This window comes from Theropithecus gelada, chromosome 10 (assembly GCF_003255815.1).
Source record: "Theropithecus gelada isolate Dixy chromosome 10, Tgel_1.0, whole genome shotgun sequence".
Classification (NCBI taxonomy): Eukaryota; Metazoa; Chordata; class Mammalia; order Primates; family Cercopithecidae; genus Theropithecus; species Theropithecus gelada.
Window position 1 is genome coordinate 6287024 of NC_037678.1, and position 18202 is coordinate 6305225.

The window sequence follows — 18202 nt, forward strand, 5'->3', positions numbered from 1 at the left end:
CCCAGCTACTCAGGAGGCTGAGGCAGGAGAATCACTTGAATCCAGGAGGCGGAGGTTGCAGTGAGCAGAGATGGTGCCATTGTACTCCAGCCTGGGTGACAAGAAAAAGAAAAGACAAGAAAGAGGGAGGGAAAGGAGGAGGGAGGGAGGAAGGGACACAGAATACTCACTTTGCAGGGTTATCACATAAGCTAAGTGAGGTTAAGGATGTGGAAAGCTTTCAGGTGTAGAAGGCGCCTGGGCCTGTAATCCACTGGGTTCCTTCCTTCATTTTTCATTAATTTAACAAATACTGATTGACACCATTGACCCAGAGATTAATCCCATGCAGTTCTTTTCCTTAAGGTGATTAAAATATGTTTGGATCAGGGGTGTGATGGAGGGGAGCACAGGAGTGGAGATAGAGAGAGTTTGCTGGTAGAAAAGCAATGAGAACATGCTAAGTAGAGTCATGTAGTTTCAAAACAGCATGCATTTCTCTATTTTGAGTGAAGCTGGCCATCTTTTCACATGCCTGAGAGACATTTGTATTTCTCTTACTGTGAGCTAGCCGTTTATGTCTTTTGTCATTCTTCTATTGAATTTTTGGTCTTTTTCTTATTTATGGGTGCTTTTCACATATGAAAGAAATATGAGTTGCAAACATCTTCCCATCTTTTCTTTGTTGAATGTTTCCATACAAATGTTTCTTCAGTGTGACTTTGACTTTATAATGCTTTTCCTCATGCTTAGTTTTTGTTATGTAATCACATTTTATCATTTTTTTTTTCTTTTATGGCTTCTGGCTTTTGCATCATGCTAAGAAAGACTTTTCCTGCTCTGAGGTCATTAAAAATAGCACCATGTTTTCTCCTAATTATTTTACATTTTAATATTTTGTCTTTAAGTAGTTGAACTATCTGGAATTTACTCTGATGAAAGTTTTAAAGTAGAAATTAAACTTTATTATTCTTTTTTCAAAATGGGTAGCTGGTTATTCCAACACCATTTATTAAGTTGGCCATCTCTTTTCCCCTGATATGAAATGCAAACTTACTAAATACCTTAATATACTAAATTTGAGTATTGAGGTAGAGTGTGATATGCACTGGGCTTCTGTTGTTGTGGTTATACACTAGTACCTCACTGTGTTAACCACGGTGACTTTTAATATATTTTAATGTCTTAGTGGGCTCCTCTGGAACTTCTGTCATACAAACTTTAGAATTAGCTGTGTAGTAACCTTACCTCCCCCCAAAAAAATCCAGTTAGTTTTTTTTTACTGAGATTGTATGGAATTCATAGGTTAATCCAAGGATTGACTTTTTATGATGTTGAACATTTCCATACAAATGTCTTTTCATTTGTTCAAATTTTCTTGCATAGCATTTTAGAGTTTTCTTCATATAGATATTAGACATATATTTTGCATTTATTTTGAGTTATTTCTTTTTATGTTGCTATTGGGTCTTTCCTTCCAGTATATCCTCTGAGTATTGTTAAAAGCAATGATTTTGAGATACGAATTTTGATAAAAGCAATGATTTTGAGATAGGAATTTTGCATTCAGCCACCTTACTGAATTTCTTATTTTTTTTTTCAGTTGATTCTCTTAGGTTTCCAATTATTCCACTTGTAAACAATGATAATTTTATCACCCTACCTTGCCATTTTTGTGCCTCACTTCTTTTTCTTGTCCAGTTGTGTTGGCTAATGCCTCTAAAAGAGTCTTTAGAATTGTCAGGCTTCTTATCTTCTTCTGATTTTAATGTGATGCTTCAAATTATTTTCCCAATAAGCATGAGGCTGAGTTTGGGGGCAGATGTCTTTTTTCATGATAAGGAAAAATCTTTTTGAAAGGGGCGTTTGTTGAAGGGAGGGGGTGGGTTGCGAGTGTGAGCCTCGATCTCTGTCTGATGTTGGGGCTGAAGGACTTTGCCACCATGCTGCATTCACTCAGGGGGAAGCCGCCTGTTCCAAATCTCCCCACCTCCCACCTAGGCCAGCTCCCCAGCCTTTTCCTTCCTCAAACGCACGGGTGCTTCCCCTGAATCTCTCGCCATCTGCTCAGCCCTTAGAATAATTCTGTGTGTGAAGTCACTCAGCAAGCCCTGTCCATCATATCAGGGCTGGAATCAGGTCTGGGATTTGACCCAAGCCTTGTATAAGACAAGGAACGGATTCCCTGAGAGAGGAGGGTAGTGCCAGGACTGGGGTGAGGACCCTGTCATGCTGCAAGTTCTGGCTGAACGCCAGACGAGGCTTGGCAACACATCCAGACTTCTCCAAGGTCTGGTGACTGGTGTCTGGGATCCTCATTTTGAAGCCCACAAGTTTCTATAATCTGCATATTTGCACAGGATTTCACACGGAACACTCCACTCCAGCAGCGCAGGGGGTCCTGGCGGCTGCTGACGAAGAGTTGGGCTGCAGAATGAAGGCCTTCCCCTGGGGAGAATGGGAGTATTGAGGCTCAGAATTTTACGTTTTTTATTAAACGTAATTTAAAAATTACGTTTTTAATCTTTAGCCCTAGAAAATGTTTATGGAGCACATAATGTAGCTGAGTCTCTGCGCTCAACCTCATGCCACTGCAGCTACCTGGCAGCCCATCCTCAGCCCATTTTACAGATCAGGAAGGGGAGGCACAGAGTAGTTGAGTCACTTGCCTAATGAAGGCAGTGGTTAGTGGTGGAGCCAGCAGCCAACCCAGATGGTCTGGAATCACATTAGTCATTCTGGAGCTTCTACCCACAGAGGCAGATCCTACTGAGGAGAGACCACCTGAGCAGGGATCCCACCCCAGCACCACTGGCATTTGGGGCCAGGTCATCCTCCATGGGTGGCCCACTCTGTGCACTGTGGGACGTTTAGTAGCATCCCAATGGCCTCCACTGACCCAGTGCACCTCCTCCCCACCACCCCAGTGATAACCGGCAGTGACTCCTGATAGTGCCAAATGTGGGGGCACAGAATCATCTCCAGTTAAGCTGCTGCCCTGGGGAGATCCCAGCCCTTGTCATTCTCCAGCGATCTTCTCGTCACCTTCCCTCTCCATAGCTGTGAGTATGGAGCCCACACAGAGGAGGATGCAGCTCCTGCTCCTCCCCCAGGCCTCTCCTGTCATAGATGTTCCTACAGAGGGAGGCGTGGTACTTGATTCTTGAGATCTGACAGTGTTTAAGAAGGTGGGAGCCCCACAGCCTGGAGGAAAGAGCACTTTTGGGCAGAAATCTCTGTAGCCCAGTGGAAGAGCAAGGGGAACCAGGGGAGAAACAGCTGGTGAGGGCAGAGGGTCCTGTCTAGCCTGGGGGGTACAGTACATAGACTTTCTTCTGAGGCCATCAAGGGTCCCTGGAGGGTTTTATCTGACTTTGTGCTGCATGGGCCATGCCTGAGATAAGGCCCCAGAGGACCTAGGGTGTCTGCAGGAGCAGGACCCATGAGGGGGGCCTAGGCCAGACCTGGACCCCACTGAGGGGAGATCAAGAACTCAGGTGGGCCATGGAAGCCTCTTCCCAGCTGCCCAGTTTCAAGAACCTTGGGGAGAGGACCCAAGCCCAGGGAGCTGAAGTAGGGCCTGGTGTCCAGGTGGGGCTGGACTGGTGGCAGAGGATGACTTGAGGATGAGCGTTGGGGAGCAGGATGCAGGGCTGAAGTCCCGGGTCATTGAATGGGTAGGAGAGGGCCTGTGTGTGCAAGAGGACCCAAGTAGAATCCACCTCTGTGCCTATCCTGTGCTTTGGGGCTCTGGCCACACGATATCACAGGCTCCTCTAGGCAAGACACATATGGTGCCCATTAATCCTCACCATGGGAGGAAGAAGGGGCTGGGGCCCAGGCTGGGGAAGTCACCTGTCCCAGACCACATGGGTGATAACAACTGGTGTCAAGATCTGAGGGGCTCTAGAGCCCTGGTTCTGCCACCCCTTGGTGCATCTAGAAGGCCAGGACTTGTGTGTCATTGGGGACTGCACCAGATCCCAGCTAAGAGGCTGTATGTTCCAGTATCCTAGACAGATTAGCACTCCCCAGCAGCCAGTCTAGATGGACCAGGCCAATGTGACTCCCGGGAGGGGCTTTATGCAGATGTGAGAGCTCCTGGCCCTCCCCCATCGCCCCTCCTCCCCCACCCCCGCCCCTCCACAGCCCTCCCTGCTGGCGAATCAGCCAGAAGGCGGGGCTGGTGACAGGGAAAAGGAGAGCGCTTCTGATGACTTATTTATTTGTATTTTTCTGGAGGAACAGAATGGTTTGTTTTGGTTCTGGCTGCCTGGCAGGAAGGCAGAGCGAGAGGAAGCAGCTTCGCCAAGCCCACCACCACGGCGAGATGCCCGCTTCCAGCCACGTGGGCCATAGAGAGACTGCAGAGAGAGGGGTGGGGCAGAGGCCCGGACGTGGTGAGAAGTGTACTGCACTCCTTCCCGTGCCAGGGCACCGCCAGACACCAGCAGTGGCGACTGAGGCCCAGGTCCCTGAATGATCTGTGGAAGCCTCTGTGTGGGGGTCGTGGTGGGCCCGGGCGTGCAGGGGATGAGGTCAGTTCTCTCTGGGGACAGGGAAAGTCTCTCTGAAGGAGGTGGCTGGGAGTGGCATCTCCCACAATGCATGGGCGTTCCTTCACCAGGCAGATGGGCCGCAGCGGGTGGGAGGTGGGGAGGGACTCTAGGAAGACAGAACAGTGCACCCAAAGGCCTCAGCATGTGCAGGCATGGACTGTTGTCCCTCCCTTGTCCATGTGTGAAATCTCTGACCCCCAGAGCTTTGCCCTTCCCCAGGGGAAGGAAGTGAATGAACACTTACGAGGACTTCCTCCAACACAAGGGGCCTGACTCGCGCTGACACCCTCCATCTGTTATCTGTGAAGGACCTTCCATGAGCCCCGTTCACTAGAGCTGAGGCTCAGAGAGGGTGAAGCTCTGCCTGCAGCCACACAGCACACAGGGGACACAGCAGGGTTTGAGTCAGCCGTATCGGTCATCCTGGGCTTAGTTATGCCGAGGGGAGGAGCACCCTCAAAGGCCCCGGGAGCTTGAGAAGCAAAGGCTTCCTTTTGGCTCATACTCTGGGTCCTTCTTGGGCTCTCGTGGTTCTCTGCGTAAAGCATTCTGTGACAAGGCCAGAGAAGCAGCCCCCATCCCGGGCAGGATGGCCCTGCAGTCGAGGGAGAAGGCAGTGGTGAAGCCACACACGTCATGTCTCTAAGCTTCTGTTCTGAAGTGGCCATAGCATTTTTGCTCATGTTTCATTGGCCAAAGCACGTCAGTCATCCAAGCCTGTTACCAGTGGGGTGAGGAGAGACCGAGGGATTGATCCTATTGGGAACACCCTCAGCCAGGTGCAGTGGTATTTAGATAGTAACAGACTCTGCTTCACCAGGTATATCCAGGCCCAAAGCCCACACACCGCCACTGCACTAGACAACCTCGATCCTGCTGTGTGACCTTGGGCAAGGCACTTTGCCTCTCTAGACCTAGACCTATTAAGCACTCTCTCTGTGCCTTAATCACACGAGCCAGCATTCCTGGGTCTGTCTCTCTCCAGGCCCTCGTGTTATCTCAGAGCCTCACAGTGACACCATGAAGTAGGGGGTCTAGGTATCCCCATTTCACAGACATTTCAAACTGAGCTTCGGTTTCCCAAAATAACAGAGAGAGAATTTTGCCGAGTTGAGATGTGAATTCACACAGCCCTGACTTCTTGCGCCCACACCTTAGTCGCCAGAGTCATCCACCTTGTCTCATGGACCCGAGGCCACTCCTGCCAATGGGCTCCATATTCCTTTTTTTTTTTTTTTTTTTTTTTGAGATGGAGTTTCCCTCTTGTTCCCCAGGCTGGAGTGCAATGGCACAATCTCGGCTCACTGCAACCTCCACCTCCCGGGTTCAAGCGAGTGCCCTGCCTCAGCCTCCCAAGTAGCTGGGATTACAGGCATGCGCCACCACGCCTGGCTAATTTTGTGTTTTTAGTAGAGATGGGGTTTCTACATATTAGTCAGGCTGGTCTCGAACTCCTGACCTCAGGTGATCCACCCGCCTTGGCCTCCCAAAGTGCTGAGATTACAGGCGTGAGCCACTGCACCCAGCAGACCACACTCCCATTTTTTAGATGAGGCTGGCAGAGAGGCCATCGGCCATCTTCCAGCTGTGCCGACGTCTCGTTCTGGCCTGCTGGCCTCAGGAACTCTCCTCCTCCACCCTCAAGTGTGACTGCCTGGTGGGGTGGTGACGGGGACTTCCATCCCCACACTGGCTGCAGCTGCTCTTCCTGCTGACGGATCTGCTCCTGTGCCCCGGGAAGACGTTCAGTGAGATTCCTCCATCAGAGAAGGTTTTGTTTACTGCTTGGGAAACACCAAAAGAATTTGAATCAGTAAATATCCCAAAATACACTGAAAAAATTGCGATCTGCGGCTTTGGCTGCCTTCACATCTTGCTCCATAAAACAGCCTTTGGTTTTTTATCTTCTGCCATTTACAAAACACACACCCACATAACAAAGACCCCTGCATCTGGATGGAATTAATTTCCAGGTCACATATTTTTCATTACATTTATGAAAGTTTTGTAAAGACCTGAATCTTCCCAGCTGGCTGACCATGGGGAGGGCCAGCCGTGGCAGGCCAGGGGAGCGGTTTCAGCATGGTGACCATGGCCCGGGTGTCCCCGCCTGCCACCTCCAGGGTAGTCACCTCACAAGGGAGGGCGAGTCAGCAAAGGCAGTACCTCCTGCAGGCAGTCCCCTCCCTTCCCTGACAGCGAGGATGAGCTGGGAGGGCCGGAGGTCATGTCATGTGTCAATTCCAGCGAGCTGGCTGCAGAGTCCGGGAGCCCGGCAGTACACACACACACCACACACACGATGACAATGACACACTGATCTGCAGGATGCCCCGAGGAGGGAGGACGGGGACTCGCTCTCAGTTCCTGGTAGAGGGTAGGCCAGGACAAGCGGGCACACCACGCAGGTGCAGGGGACCCCTCTCTGGACATCTGTCCTAGATTTGACCATGGAATTCCCCCAAGATCAGCTTACTTGAAGTCAGAGGACCCTGGGTCCAGCTCCCAGCGCTGCCACACACCAGCTGTGTGGCCTTTGGCAGTGACTTTGCCTCTCTGGGTCTCATTTACTCATGTGTGACATGGGGATACTAGCTCCTCCCTCATGGCACCATTGCACGGATTAAGAAGCAAAGGGCACTGGTGCATAACAATGGCCAGTGTTTCTATTAGCTGCCAGCGCACAGACATGCAGCCTATAAACTCCAGGGAAGTTAGTATCAAAGCGGCCACTGTCACCAGCCCATCCTCAGCTCTCAATACGTGTTGGTGTCAGTATTCACAGCCTAAGGCTGAGTGCTGAGCTCATAAAGACGATTTGAACCCCAACCCCGCCCTCAGGGCCTTCCCAATCTCCAGGGGCAGACAGTCCTACAAAACAACAAAGACAACAGTGTGTTCTGGGAAATCCAGTGGCTTTGAGAATGCAGGGTAGGGGTTGGACAGACACAGGGCATCAAGGAAGGCTTCCTGGAGGAGGTGATATCTGGGCTAAGACACAGTGCCAGGGCCAGCTGGGTGTGCAGGAAGTAGGCAGAGGTTCTGGACAGAGGTGCAGCATGGACAAAGGCCTCCAGGCAGGAGTGCTGTTGGGCTGGAGCAGCTTTTCTTTCTTTTTTTTTTTTGAGATGGAGTCTCGCTCTGTCACCCAGGCTGGGGTGCAGTGGCGCAATCTCAGCTCACTGCAGGCTCTGCCTCCGGGATTCATGACATTCTCCTGCCTCAGCCTCCCAAGTAGCTGGGATTACAGGTGCCCGCCACCATGCCTGGCTACTTTTTTTTGGTATTTTTAGTAGAGATGGGGTTTCACCATGTTAGCCAGGATGGTCTCGATCGCCTGACCTTGTGATCCGCCCGCCTCGGCGGTGGGGGAGGACCACCGTTTTAAACGGAAGATTCTCAACTATCAAAAAGCTTGGCTCTTAAAGACATTTTCCAGTGCCTCCCGAGCTGTGGTGTCTACAAGCATCACTCTCAGAGAGGCCTGGTCAGTAGGCTCTGGGTCTTCAGTTTGGCAAACCCTCAAGATGTGTCTGTTGCAAGGGGTCACATTTCAGAACAGCCCACTGTTGGGTCCTGCCAACAGACATTTTATTGTCTGTAGCTCTCTGGAGCCCCCACTGCTCAAGGGTGGAGGCTGGCTGAGTGCAAGCTGTCCTGAGTGCAAGCTGAGGAAGGTGTTCTCATCACCAAATCCCAAAGTGCTGGGATTACAGGTGTGAGCCACCGTGCCCGGCCCCTGGAGCAGTTTTTGTACCTGAGAACCTGGGTGGCCGCAGTCAAGGCAGTGCGTTGTAGTGGTTAGGAGCGCAACTCTAGAGCTCAGCTGCTGAGTTCAAATTCTGGTTCTGCCCCTTAATGGCTGTGAGCTGTTAGGCAAGTCTCTTAATTCCACCGAGCCTCAGTTTTCCATCTGTAAAGCAGGGATGACAACGATGAAAAAACTCCTTCCTCCCGTGGTTGCGTGAGCATTAAAAGGGCTAACGTGGGAAGCAGGTGGGGGAACAAGTGTCCACTGCCACTTCTGGTACTATTATTTCTTGGCCCGGTGGTTCGGGGCCCAACCTGTGGCCCAGCCACAACCCCAGCTGGCATCCTGGACCCCTTCTGTGGACAGCATCTGCACACAGCTGCCCTGCCTCCCTTTTCCCCGTCTCCTCCCTCAGCCCCCGTGGCTGCTGCCATGGGAACCACTGAAGAAAAAGCTGGCAGTTAGAGCAGTTCTGTGGGGGCTGCAGGAGGGAGGCTGCTGGGGAAAGCAGGAGGGCCTGGGGACTGGAACCAGGCCTGCCTCCTCAGACCGCGGTCTGCAGGGACATCTACCCTGGGGATGCCTGCCCCAGCATGCTGGATGGGGCCGCAGGCCTCTTTTTCCTGGAATTCCTGGAAGGAATTCCATATCCAGAGGCCACATCCAGGAAAAGCTAGACTCTCTTTAACAGACTCTCTTTAACATAAGGCTGCTGGGGCCTGGCTGTCAGTCATTTACACCTTAGCATGACCGAGCCCATCAGTCTGATGCAGGTTTCATGGCGGTGGGGGCTGGGAGGTGGGGGCAGGGAGTCAGCAAGGACCCACAATGACCGGGAGCTGTGGGATTACAGCGACAAAGCCCAAGTACCAGCCTGCGGTTGCTCATGGGAAGTGCTCAGGACAGGCAGAGGCCCCCCATCCAGAGGCTCCCAGGCACCCGAGCAGCATCTTCAGGCCAAGAGCTTGGCCAAGTGAGGGAGAGAAGGATTCCAGGCAGAGAGTGAAAGCGAGTTCCCCAGCCCTGGATTCAGCCCTGGTCGGAGCCAGAGGAGTCCAAGGGAAGCAGCCCCCATCTTCCTACAGAGGCCGCTGCTGGCACCCGGGGCTGACCTAAGCCTGGGGAGATCTGGAGCCTGGAAGGTGAGACTGGGAGAGGCCTAATGCTCATCTCCTCCAGGCCCAGAGACAGGCAAGGGTTTTCCCAGGCCACACAGCAAACCAGGCAGAGGAAGAATTAGAACCAGGCCTCCAGGCTCCGGGTTGGCCCATTCCCCCAGCCTCAAACAGGATCTTAAAGGATCTGCTGCCCATCTGGGTGGGAGCCAGGTGAGTCTCTCCCTGGGGATGTGCAGCGGCGGCGTGTGCAGGCCGGACACTGGCTCCGTTCATACCTCCTCGACACCAGAAGCGCACACCCACCAAACACATGCCTGCAGCAGGGAGCAGACGGAGGCGGCACCGGAGTGATTAATGGATCGGTGACTTCAGGCAGTCACAGCCCCTGGCACACACTGTTAGGGCTCAGCAACCCCAGCTGTAGCAGCAAGCCCAGGACACCATCCACCCTGGGCACACAGTGGGGGAGACTCGGTCCCTGGCCCTGGGGAAGGGTGTGGAAGACAGATGTGCCTCTGGGTGACAGGAGCTGGGTTTGAGGGGAGCTCAGGGCTGTGGACCAGAAGACAGGCTTGACCCAGCCGTGTCGGAGGGTCAGGGTGTCCGGAAGACTCCCTGGAGGAAGTGATCTTCGACAAAGGGCCGGTGGGAGGTAGGCAGGGGAGGAAGGGGGCAGGGAAAGAAGGCACAGCCTGTACAAAGGTCGGTTGCTGGGAGTGCAGACCGTCTCTACGGTGGAGTCGGTGGATGCCGGGAGAGCCAGGCTTCACAGCGGGCTTTCAAACCCAACGGTAACATTGGCCACCTCTGCCTGAGGAAGGCAGAGCAGCCCTCGGTGGGGAAATGTTGGGCAAATGAATAAGAGAAGTGAGGTCATGGGGCCCGGACACCCCCAGCCATGTACAGCCTGGTTGTGTGGAGTGAAGGGGACCCCTGGGGGAGGCTGGGAGAGGGTCTGGAGGGCAGAACCTGATGCCTCTGCCCTTGGTCCAGCAGGATGGGGAGGACCTCCATCCTCACATCAGGGGTGAGGCAGTGAGAGCATCCCGGGTGTCAGGAACAACGTAGACAAAGGTGGGGTGGGGGGTGGTGAGCAGGGGCACCTGCAGGAAGGAGGGAGAGGGCAGGCCAAAACCGCACCAGGTAAAGGAAGAGGCTATCATGTCCTGGGAGCCCCAGATGCCAGCTCAGAATTCCCCCCAAAGTACCTGATTCCATGGGACCCACAGCGATCCCAGCCCAAGGGCTAGGGGTCCTGGAGGATGCTCAGGTGGGGACCAGGCAGTGGATTCCAGGGAAGGAGGCGAACAGGGCAGGCAGAGGAGAGGGAGCCAAGGCCTTGCCCTCCAGAGGGGCTCAGTACCCTCCTCCCTGGGACCACAACATAGCCCTCAGGCCACGTTCTCTAATCAGCCCCACTGATGAAGCTGGACCGAGCTGGGCTGCTCCCCTCTCCTCACTCACTCCCTCTCTGTTTGTTCACAGCAATTACACTGCCTTGTTGGGAGTGTGGATCTATGGCTTTTTCGTGTTGATGCTGCTGGTTCTGGACCTTTTGTATTACTCGGCAATGAACTACGACATCTGCAAGGTCTACCTGGCACGGTGGGGCATCCAGGGACGATGGATGAAACAGGACCCCCGGCGGTGGGGGAACCCTGCTCGAGCCCCTCGGCCAGGGCAGCGGGCCCCACAGCCGCAGCCTCCCCCAGGCCCACTGCCGCAAGCCCCCCAGGCCGTGCACACGCTGCGGGGAGATGCTCACAGCCCACCGCTGATGACCTTCCAGAGTTCGTCTGCCTGGTGAGTGGCTGCAATATAGACCCAGACTGATTTGGGTGATTGTCTTTGGAGCGCTTGGAGAATATGCCATCATTCTCGCCATAGTGTTTGGCTCATTAGGTACCCGATTGTTTGCTTATCTTGCTGTTTGCCAAGAAAAATTTCAAACTGTCATGGGTAGCCTACAACACATGCCTGGGCAGGAGAGTCAAAATGAGAGGTGGAAACAGAGCTTAGAAGCAAAGCTTGCAAGCTCGTTGCGCTTAGAGCCCAGTGTGAGAGATGGAAACGCTAAACATGGAGTGGAGTTTTGCGTTTCCTAGTTGTCAAGGCAAAGGGGAAAACCGGATGCCTTTCTGAGTTGTAAATCTGGCCAAAGGAAGCAAATCAGTCTGTCCAGGCAGATTTTTCAGCATGAGGTTAGAAAATACAAATGTTACTTGGTTCCTTATACGTACATGCCTTGTGTGGCATGAGGGGTACTAGCGCTGACTCAGGCAGGCTGTTCAGGAAGGAAGGAAGGAAGGAAGCCAGCCAGGGAGGTGGCATCTCCAGGGCTGGTCTTGTGGGGTGGCTGCTCCAGGGTTGTGTTCAGATCTGAGCTTGTCTACAGCAATTCCCATTTCCGCCCAGTTCCAGTATGGTGGGAATGGGCCTGACCTAACCCCAGGCGGCCCTGGGTAGTGCAGCATCTAGAGTTGGAAGGGGAGAGGCAGGGTCTATGCGTTTGGAGCAGGAACTCCCTGGGAGGCTGGCTAGCACCAAGGACAGGAGCCAGACGGAGGGTCAATTCCCAGGTCAAGGGGTAGAGTGAGAGGTTCAGACGCTCTGTGGGGGCTGAGCTGCAGCCATGGGCACACAGGGCTCAGGGCACATCATCCAGGGACATCATGATACCAAACCCGGGTTGCAAGATCCATCCCAGAATCCCCCTGCTGGAGGGGTGCAGGAGTTTGCCACACAGTGACCCCTGGGTTCATGTCCAGGAGCTCTGCAGGCAATCTGACCTGGGTCTGAGTCCTGGCTCCGCCATTTACCTGCTCCTTGACTTCAGGCACGAGATTTCACCCTCTTAACCTTCCAATCCTCGTGAAGGAGGAGTGGGTAAGACTGCCCCCTCCCAAGGGTTAACTGTGCCCTTACCTGGCACATAGTAGGTCCTCAGTTAACCCTTGCTGCCTCCTCTTTGGAGGCAGCAACCGAGCGAGTTAGTGATCGTTCACATAGCTAGCAGGTAGTGACCTTTTCAATAATGAGTGCCTTAAATAATTAATAAGATATGCATAAATCAGCTTGTGCTTATCGATCGAGTAATGATGCCATCCATCACACAGGAGACAAAGACACAGCCCTGTGTGGCTCCGTTTGACAAATGCTGGCTGAGTGGGTGCTGGGGCAGGGGTCTGTGCCAGGCTCTGAGGAATGTGGAGGTGATGGGTAGAGAAGCAGCCAGCCTCCACCCTTGAGCAGTGGGGACTCCAGGCAGGACCCAACAGTGGGCTGTTCTGAAATGTGAACCCCTTGCAACAGACACATCTCGAGGGTTTGCCAAACTGAAGACCCAGAGCCTACTGACCAGGCCTCTCTGAGGGTGATGCTTGTAGACACCACAGCTTGGGAGGCACTGGAAAGTGTCTATAACAGCCAAGCTTTTTGATAGCTGAGAATCTTCCATTTAAAACGGTGGTCGTCCCCCACTCCCACACCTTTTGCGTGCACGTGCATTTGGAATAAATAGCTCACACCTCCCCGAACACTTGCCAAGAGGATGGTGGATGTCGTGAGCGCCCTGCACTCAGCACCTGGGGGCTGTTTTCCCCAGGTGTAGGCCTCAGGGTCCTCCATTTCCTGTGTCACCGTGCTTGCTGCTAATAGCTCCCCCATCTCATACTGCCCAGAACACTTTTGCCTGTCTCAGCAGTGGTTCCCACCCTACCCTTGTTCCATATTGCTTGTCACCAACAAGCGCACATTGTGCACCTGCTGTGTGCCAGGCACGGTGCTGTGCCATCAGGATGCAGAGAGCTTGCCAAGCCTGCAGGGACTGCACGGAGCCTGAGTGGGTGGCTGAGCTCCAAGTCCAGGTGGGACACATTTCCTTTGGGAGCTCAGAGGCTCCTCGTCTTTCCTGACTGTCCTGAGTGCAAGCTCAGGCAGGTGTTCCCATCACCTTGTGAGTGTGAAAAAGGGTTGTCAGAACCCACAGGGGTGTGGTGCAGGACAAGGGAATAACCAGTCCCTGGCTGGCTTCACGGGCGCCGTCCCACTCCTGCTGTGCTCTTTGACCCGCAGCATGACTCTGCGTGAGGCGCTTCCTTTTTGGGCTTCAGTTTTACCAATTGAGGAACCAAAGTGAGAGGGGATTTGATCTGGAGATCAGGGAGGAGCCTCCTTTTCTGCCACTCCAGGGTCCTCCCGGCTGTGTGACCCAGGACATCTCCAGCATTATAGCTCTGACTGTAACCGGACTAGGTCCCTGGCCCCAGGCGGCCCAGCCTCCATGTGGTGTCCCAGTCAATGGAACACTGCTTGGCACCCAAACAGGCATTACAAGCGCTCTCTGTGGCTCTTCTCAGTCACGTTGGAGAATGTCCAGGCAAGGAGTGTGGGCCAGGGAGGTTCTTGAATGCTCATCAGCCCCTGGAAAGGCTTCTCTTCCCCTCACAGCCCTCTCAGGAGCCTCCTGCTGAGTGCCGCTGCTCCCCAAATCTCTCTTCACTTCTGCTTTCACCTCCAGAAGTCTCCTGTGAGCCCAGCCTCTGTGGCTTCTCTCTTTCTCCTGCGAATGACTCCAGCTTCTCCAGCTCCTCAGGGGCGGCAGGAGGAAGACAGCTGCAGACACACCCTCATCCCCTGAGCTCCTGGAGTCTCCTAATGAGGCTCAGCCACTTCTGGGGAGGCTTAGTGGGACCCAAGCAGTGGGTCAAGGACCACCTCAGTGGGGACAGAGGCAGGAGGCCAAGGCAATGCCAGGACAGGGCAGGCAGGCGATGCCAGGGGAGGTGGAGGCAAGGGGCAGCTGTGCTGGGAGACAGGACTGCCTCAGTGCTCAGGAGTTCCCTGTCCCTGGCTCCCACCCTGACTGCCGTAGTGGTTCTGATGGGTGCTCTGCAGCGGGAGGGCCCGTGGTGGGCGGGGAGCAGATCCCAGAGCTGGGGCAGAGGAGTAAGCTGGGCGACTGCTGGGTCCAGCCTAAAGGCCCTCGGCTCCCCAGATGAGGCCAGCGCAGCCTCCCCTCTCAGAAACCCCTTGGGTTTGGTGGGTGAGGGGCCCGAGGCAGCCCCCAGGCCACCGCACAGCAGTATTGAAGGGTCTGGCGGCAGTGGCTCGGCCCCACGCAGTCCCCACATCTTGGTCCCCGCAGACACACACTCCATCAATCGCTAGAAATGTGATTTTCCTGCCAGCTGGCCGAGCAAACGCCAGGTGCTGCCGAATCGCATGGCCAGGCAGGTGGGGCGTTGTGCTGTTCCCCGCCTGTGGGATTTATAACTGAGTTAGGAGCCAGCAGGGGCGTCGAGAGGGGTGCAATGGTCACAAAGCTCAGCCGCCGTCATTTAATTTCACGGAGAAGCGGGGCTTTCCCTCCACTTAGTAGATAATGAACTCAGACTGTGAAGTTTCTTGCTCAGATTCTCTGGACTGTCTTCTCCGGTGACCCCAAGACTCTGCCCGTCATTTCCTCCTGAAAGTAGTCAGGACAACCGCTGAGGGCCCAGAGCCCAGTATGACCCAGCAGGCACCCCAGGGACACAGCACCTGCGACAAGGTGCCTTCTTCATCTAACAGTGTCTCCTTCGCACCGCAGAGGTCCTGGGTTTTCCTCCCAGGCATAGAGAGCCTCTCTAAGCACCTTGGCCCTCCTTGCACAGTTGCACATTCAGTTCACAGTGCGGCAGGAGGCAGCACTACCCCCTACACACACACACACACACACACACACACACACACATTCACACACACTCACACACTCCCGCCTGTATTCAGCCCAGCCAGGCCCTCCCACCAATCCCTGACCTGACCTCACTCTCTGGACTTTTGTCCACCTGCCAGACTCCCCGCCCTTGTCAGGTGTGCAGTGGTGTGCAGCTCCCACGGCCAGAACTGCAGCCTGACTCAGGGCCCCAGCACATATTAGCTGCTCAGCAAATCCCATGCAAGGGATGCAGCAGGAGCATCAGCACTGGGGGTCTGGGACAGGGTCTGGGCTGAGCCCTCTCTCTCCTCAGGTGGTGGGCGCTGGTCCCCTCACACTGATAGCCCAGGTCTCACTTCTGCACCACCAGGACCCACCTCAGGCTAAAGGAGCAAGCAGTGGAGGGGCCAACGAGAGGAGCTGCTATGCCCCCAGGGTTAAGCCAGGCCCGAGAACGTCGCCACGTTCCTGCCACATGCTGTGCTGTCTTCATCACTGCGGCTATGGCCGGGGTCCTGGGAGGTGCCGCTATCATGGTTGTGATGGTCATTATTGTTGCTGTCTCAAATCCGGGGCACAGGCAGCAGCTCCCAGTTAGACACACCCACCTGGCCCCACCAGCGCCACACAACCTGCCTGCCCCAAGCCTCCTCAGCCGGAGCCTCAGTGTCCCCATCTGTAAATTGGGCAAGCCTGGCCTCGCAGTGTAGTTGTGAGGACCTGATGAGGGGCCGACCCTCCTAGGACCCCCAGCTCCACTCCCCATTGCCCTCACCTCCCTCCCTCCCCCATCCATCCACATTCCCATCTCTGAGAGAGGGCCTCGGCTGCCTCCGAGCCTGCTCCCCAGCCCTTGGTGGCCTGACCCTGCCTCCTGACCTGAGCGGCCCCCTCCTGAAGCCTCAGGCTGCTGTTCACCACCCTGTAAGACCCGCAGGGCCCAGCAGAGAGTGCTGGGAACCATGCTTAGTGCTTGACTTTAGACACTGCCCCCCTTGGTATTTCCATGGACTCTTGTAACTCCCACCCTGAGGATTGGGCTCAGCAGGACACATCATCACCTTGTATAGATGAGTGAACTTGAGCCCAGGGAGGGTCAGTGACTTGCCCAAGGCCACACAGTAGATCCATGGGTTTCAGCCAGGGTTTCCCCAACCCATGTCAGATCCTGAGCCAACTGCCACCTGGCCCCTGCCTATCTCAGAGCCTGCCCCCACCTCACTGCCCATGCCTTCCACCCCAGCCTTGACCCCTCAAATCCCTCGCTGATTCATACCTCCTTGCTTTTGACTCAATTCTCTTCACAGTGTGCTCTGTCCCACACCTCCCTGGGGAACTTCTATTCATCCTTCAAAACCCACCCTGAGGTCTAGGGGCTTAGGTGGAGACGGGGGATGGGGAGTGACCTGAGGAGAGGAGGCTGCCCAGCCCCAGCCCTCCCAGCCCCGAAGCCCTTCCAGGCTGTCAGAGTTCAGGGAAAAATTCCCAGCTTGGCTTGAGGGGATCATGTGTGCATCTCAGATCTTAAGGGGCATCCAAATCCCCTAGGTCTTGTTGGGTTTGCAAAATCTGATGCCTAATGATGGGGTAGGCCTGGGATTCTGTATTTATAGCAAGTTCCTGGGAGATGCTGATGCTGCCTGTGGGGCATGCAGGGACAGGGCAGAGTGGTCATTAGAGCCTGAGTGCCTCTACAGCGCTGGCTCCATCACCCTGGGCCCTGGGGACCTCAGGCCACCTGGAGAGAAGGGAGCCCAGCAGGGATGGGGAGATGTCCAGAGTTCCTCTCCATCCAATGGCCTCTGCCTACCAGCAAAGCCCCAGTACCACCTTTTCTCACCTCACTCTGCCTGCTCCTAGAACCCCTCAAGCTCTTTGCAAAACTCATTCATCCTCCCCTGTGAGGTCCTAGAGTTCACCCAACCCCAGAACCTTCTCCTGCTGAAACTCAAGCATCGTGTTCTTCCCAGCTCTGCAGCCAGAGTCCTTGGTGTGTGGTTTCTGCAGGGAGGGTGCCAGCCAACAGCAAGAAATTCCAGAAAATGAGGAGACTGAAAAGGGAGATGACCAAATATCTTCTTTCCTTGGTGTAACGTCAAATACCAAGGAGGCTTCCGTGATTGGAATTCAGAAGACAGTTGATGTCCTGAGTGGGGATGGAGTTGCAGCTCCTTGGGGGTTCCAGCTGGATCAGGAAACTGGGCTGTTCCCTCCAGGTCCTGTCTTTTCCCAACTGGGGCCCGAGAGGGCGCGTGTTCCCTCCTTTACTGGCTCTCTAGGCTGCTTTCCATTTGTTTGGACAGCTTGGCTGAAACCCTGGAGGATGTCCATTCATCAGTGTCACTCCGCGGTGGTGGGTACCATGGGCGGCAGGCGGGGGGTGACAGAAAGGCTCAGAACCAGTGACGCCACCTGCTGTGTGTCCTCGGACAAGTTGCCGGCCCTCCCTGAGTCTCAGTGCCTGCCCTGGACGGTGATGGTGATGAGAGCTCCTGAGGGTACACAGTGGGACTGCAGGGAATCTCCTCCTCCTGCCCACGCCCTGGTGCCCAACTATGCAGACTCCCCGGAGTGCGGGCTACAGTCCCAGACTCTAGGAACCCTCCTTAAGCAGAGGCCTATGCTGCTCCTCCCGCCGCATCCTAGACGTGGCTGACTGTGGCCCAGCTGGGATCCACATCACCACGACCCATGGAGGCCCCTGAGGTGCACCAGGACCCCTGTGGCAGCTGTAGTTTCTCCTCGCCTCTTCTCCTGGGGAACACAATTCCTTGACCCCTTTCTGCACCCCCAAAGGTTCGGGGGGGCATTAAAATCCATGGAGAGGCCCAGCCGCCCTGAGCCAGTGCACAGGCTGTCCCTGGGGCCTGCGGTCCTGTTGCTTTTCTTTATTTCCCTGCCTTATTACCTACCTCCTCCTCCTCAGCACTCCCCCAAGGGACAGTCACAGTTTCCTCTGTTTTTCTGCTTCATTTTCCACCATAAAGGTGCCCCTGCTTGCTGGAGGACTGTATTAATCAGGGTTCTCTAGAGGCACCGAACTAATAGGAGCTATGGAAAGGGGAGTTTATTAAGTAGTAGTAACTCACACGATCAC

The 18202-nt window shown here is 54.6% G+C and overlaps 1 protein-coding gene across 2 annotated transcripts in view; it reads left to right on the plus strand.

The window, feature by feature from the left end:
• The window catches only part of SHISAL1 (shisa like 1), an 87786-nt gene that overhangs the window by 34979 nt on the left and 34605 nt on the right, over window positions 1-18202 (plus strand). For both annotated transcript variants that reach the window (XM_025400418.1, XM_025400419.1), the window contains exon 4: window positions 10893-11210. In XM_025400418.1, coding sequence (XP_025256203.1) covers window positions 10893-11210 — 318 coding nt within the window. The remainder of the gene's footprint in view (window positions 1-10892; window positions 11211-18202) is intronic.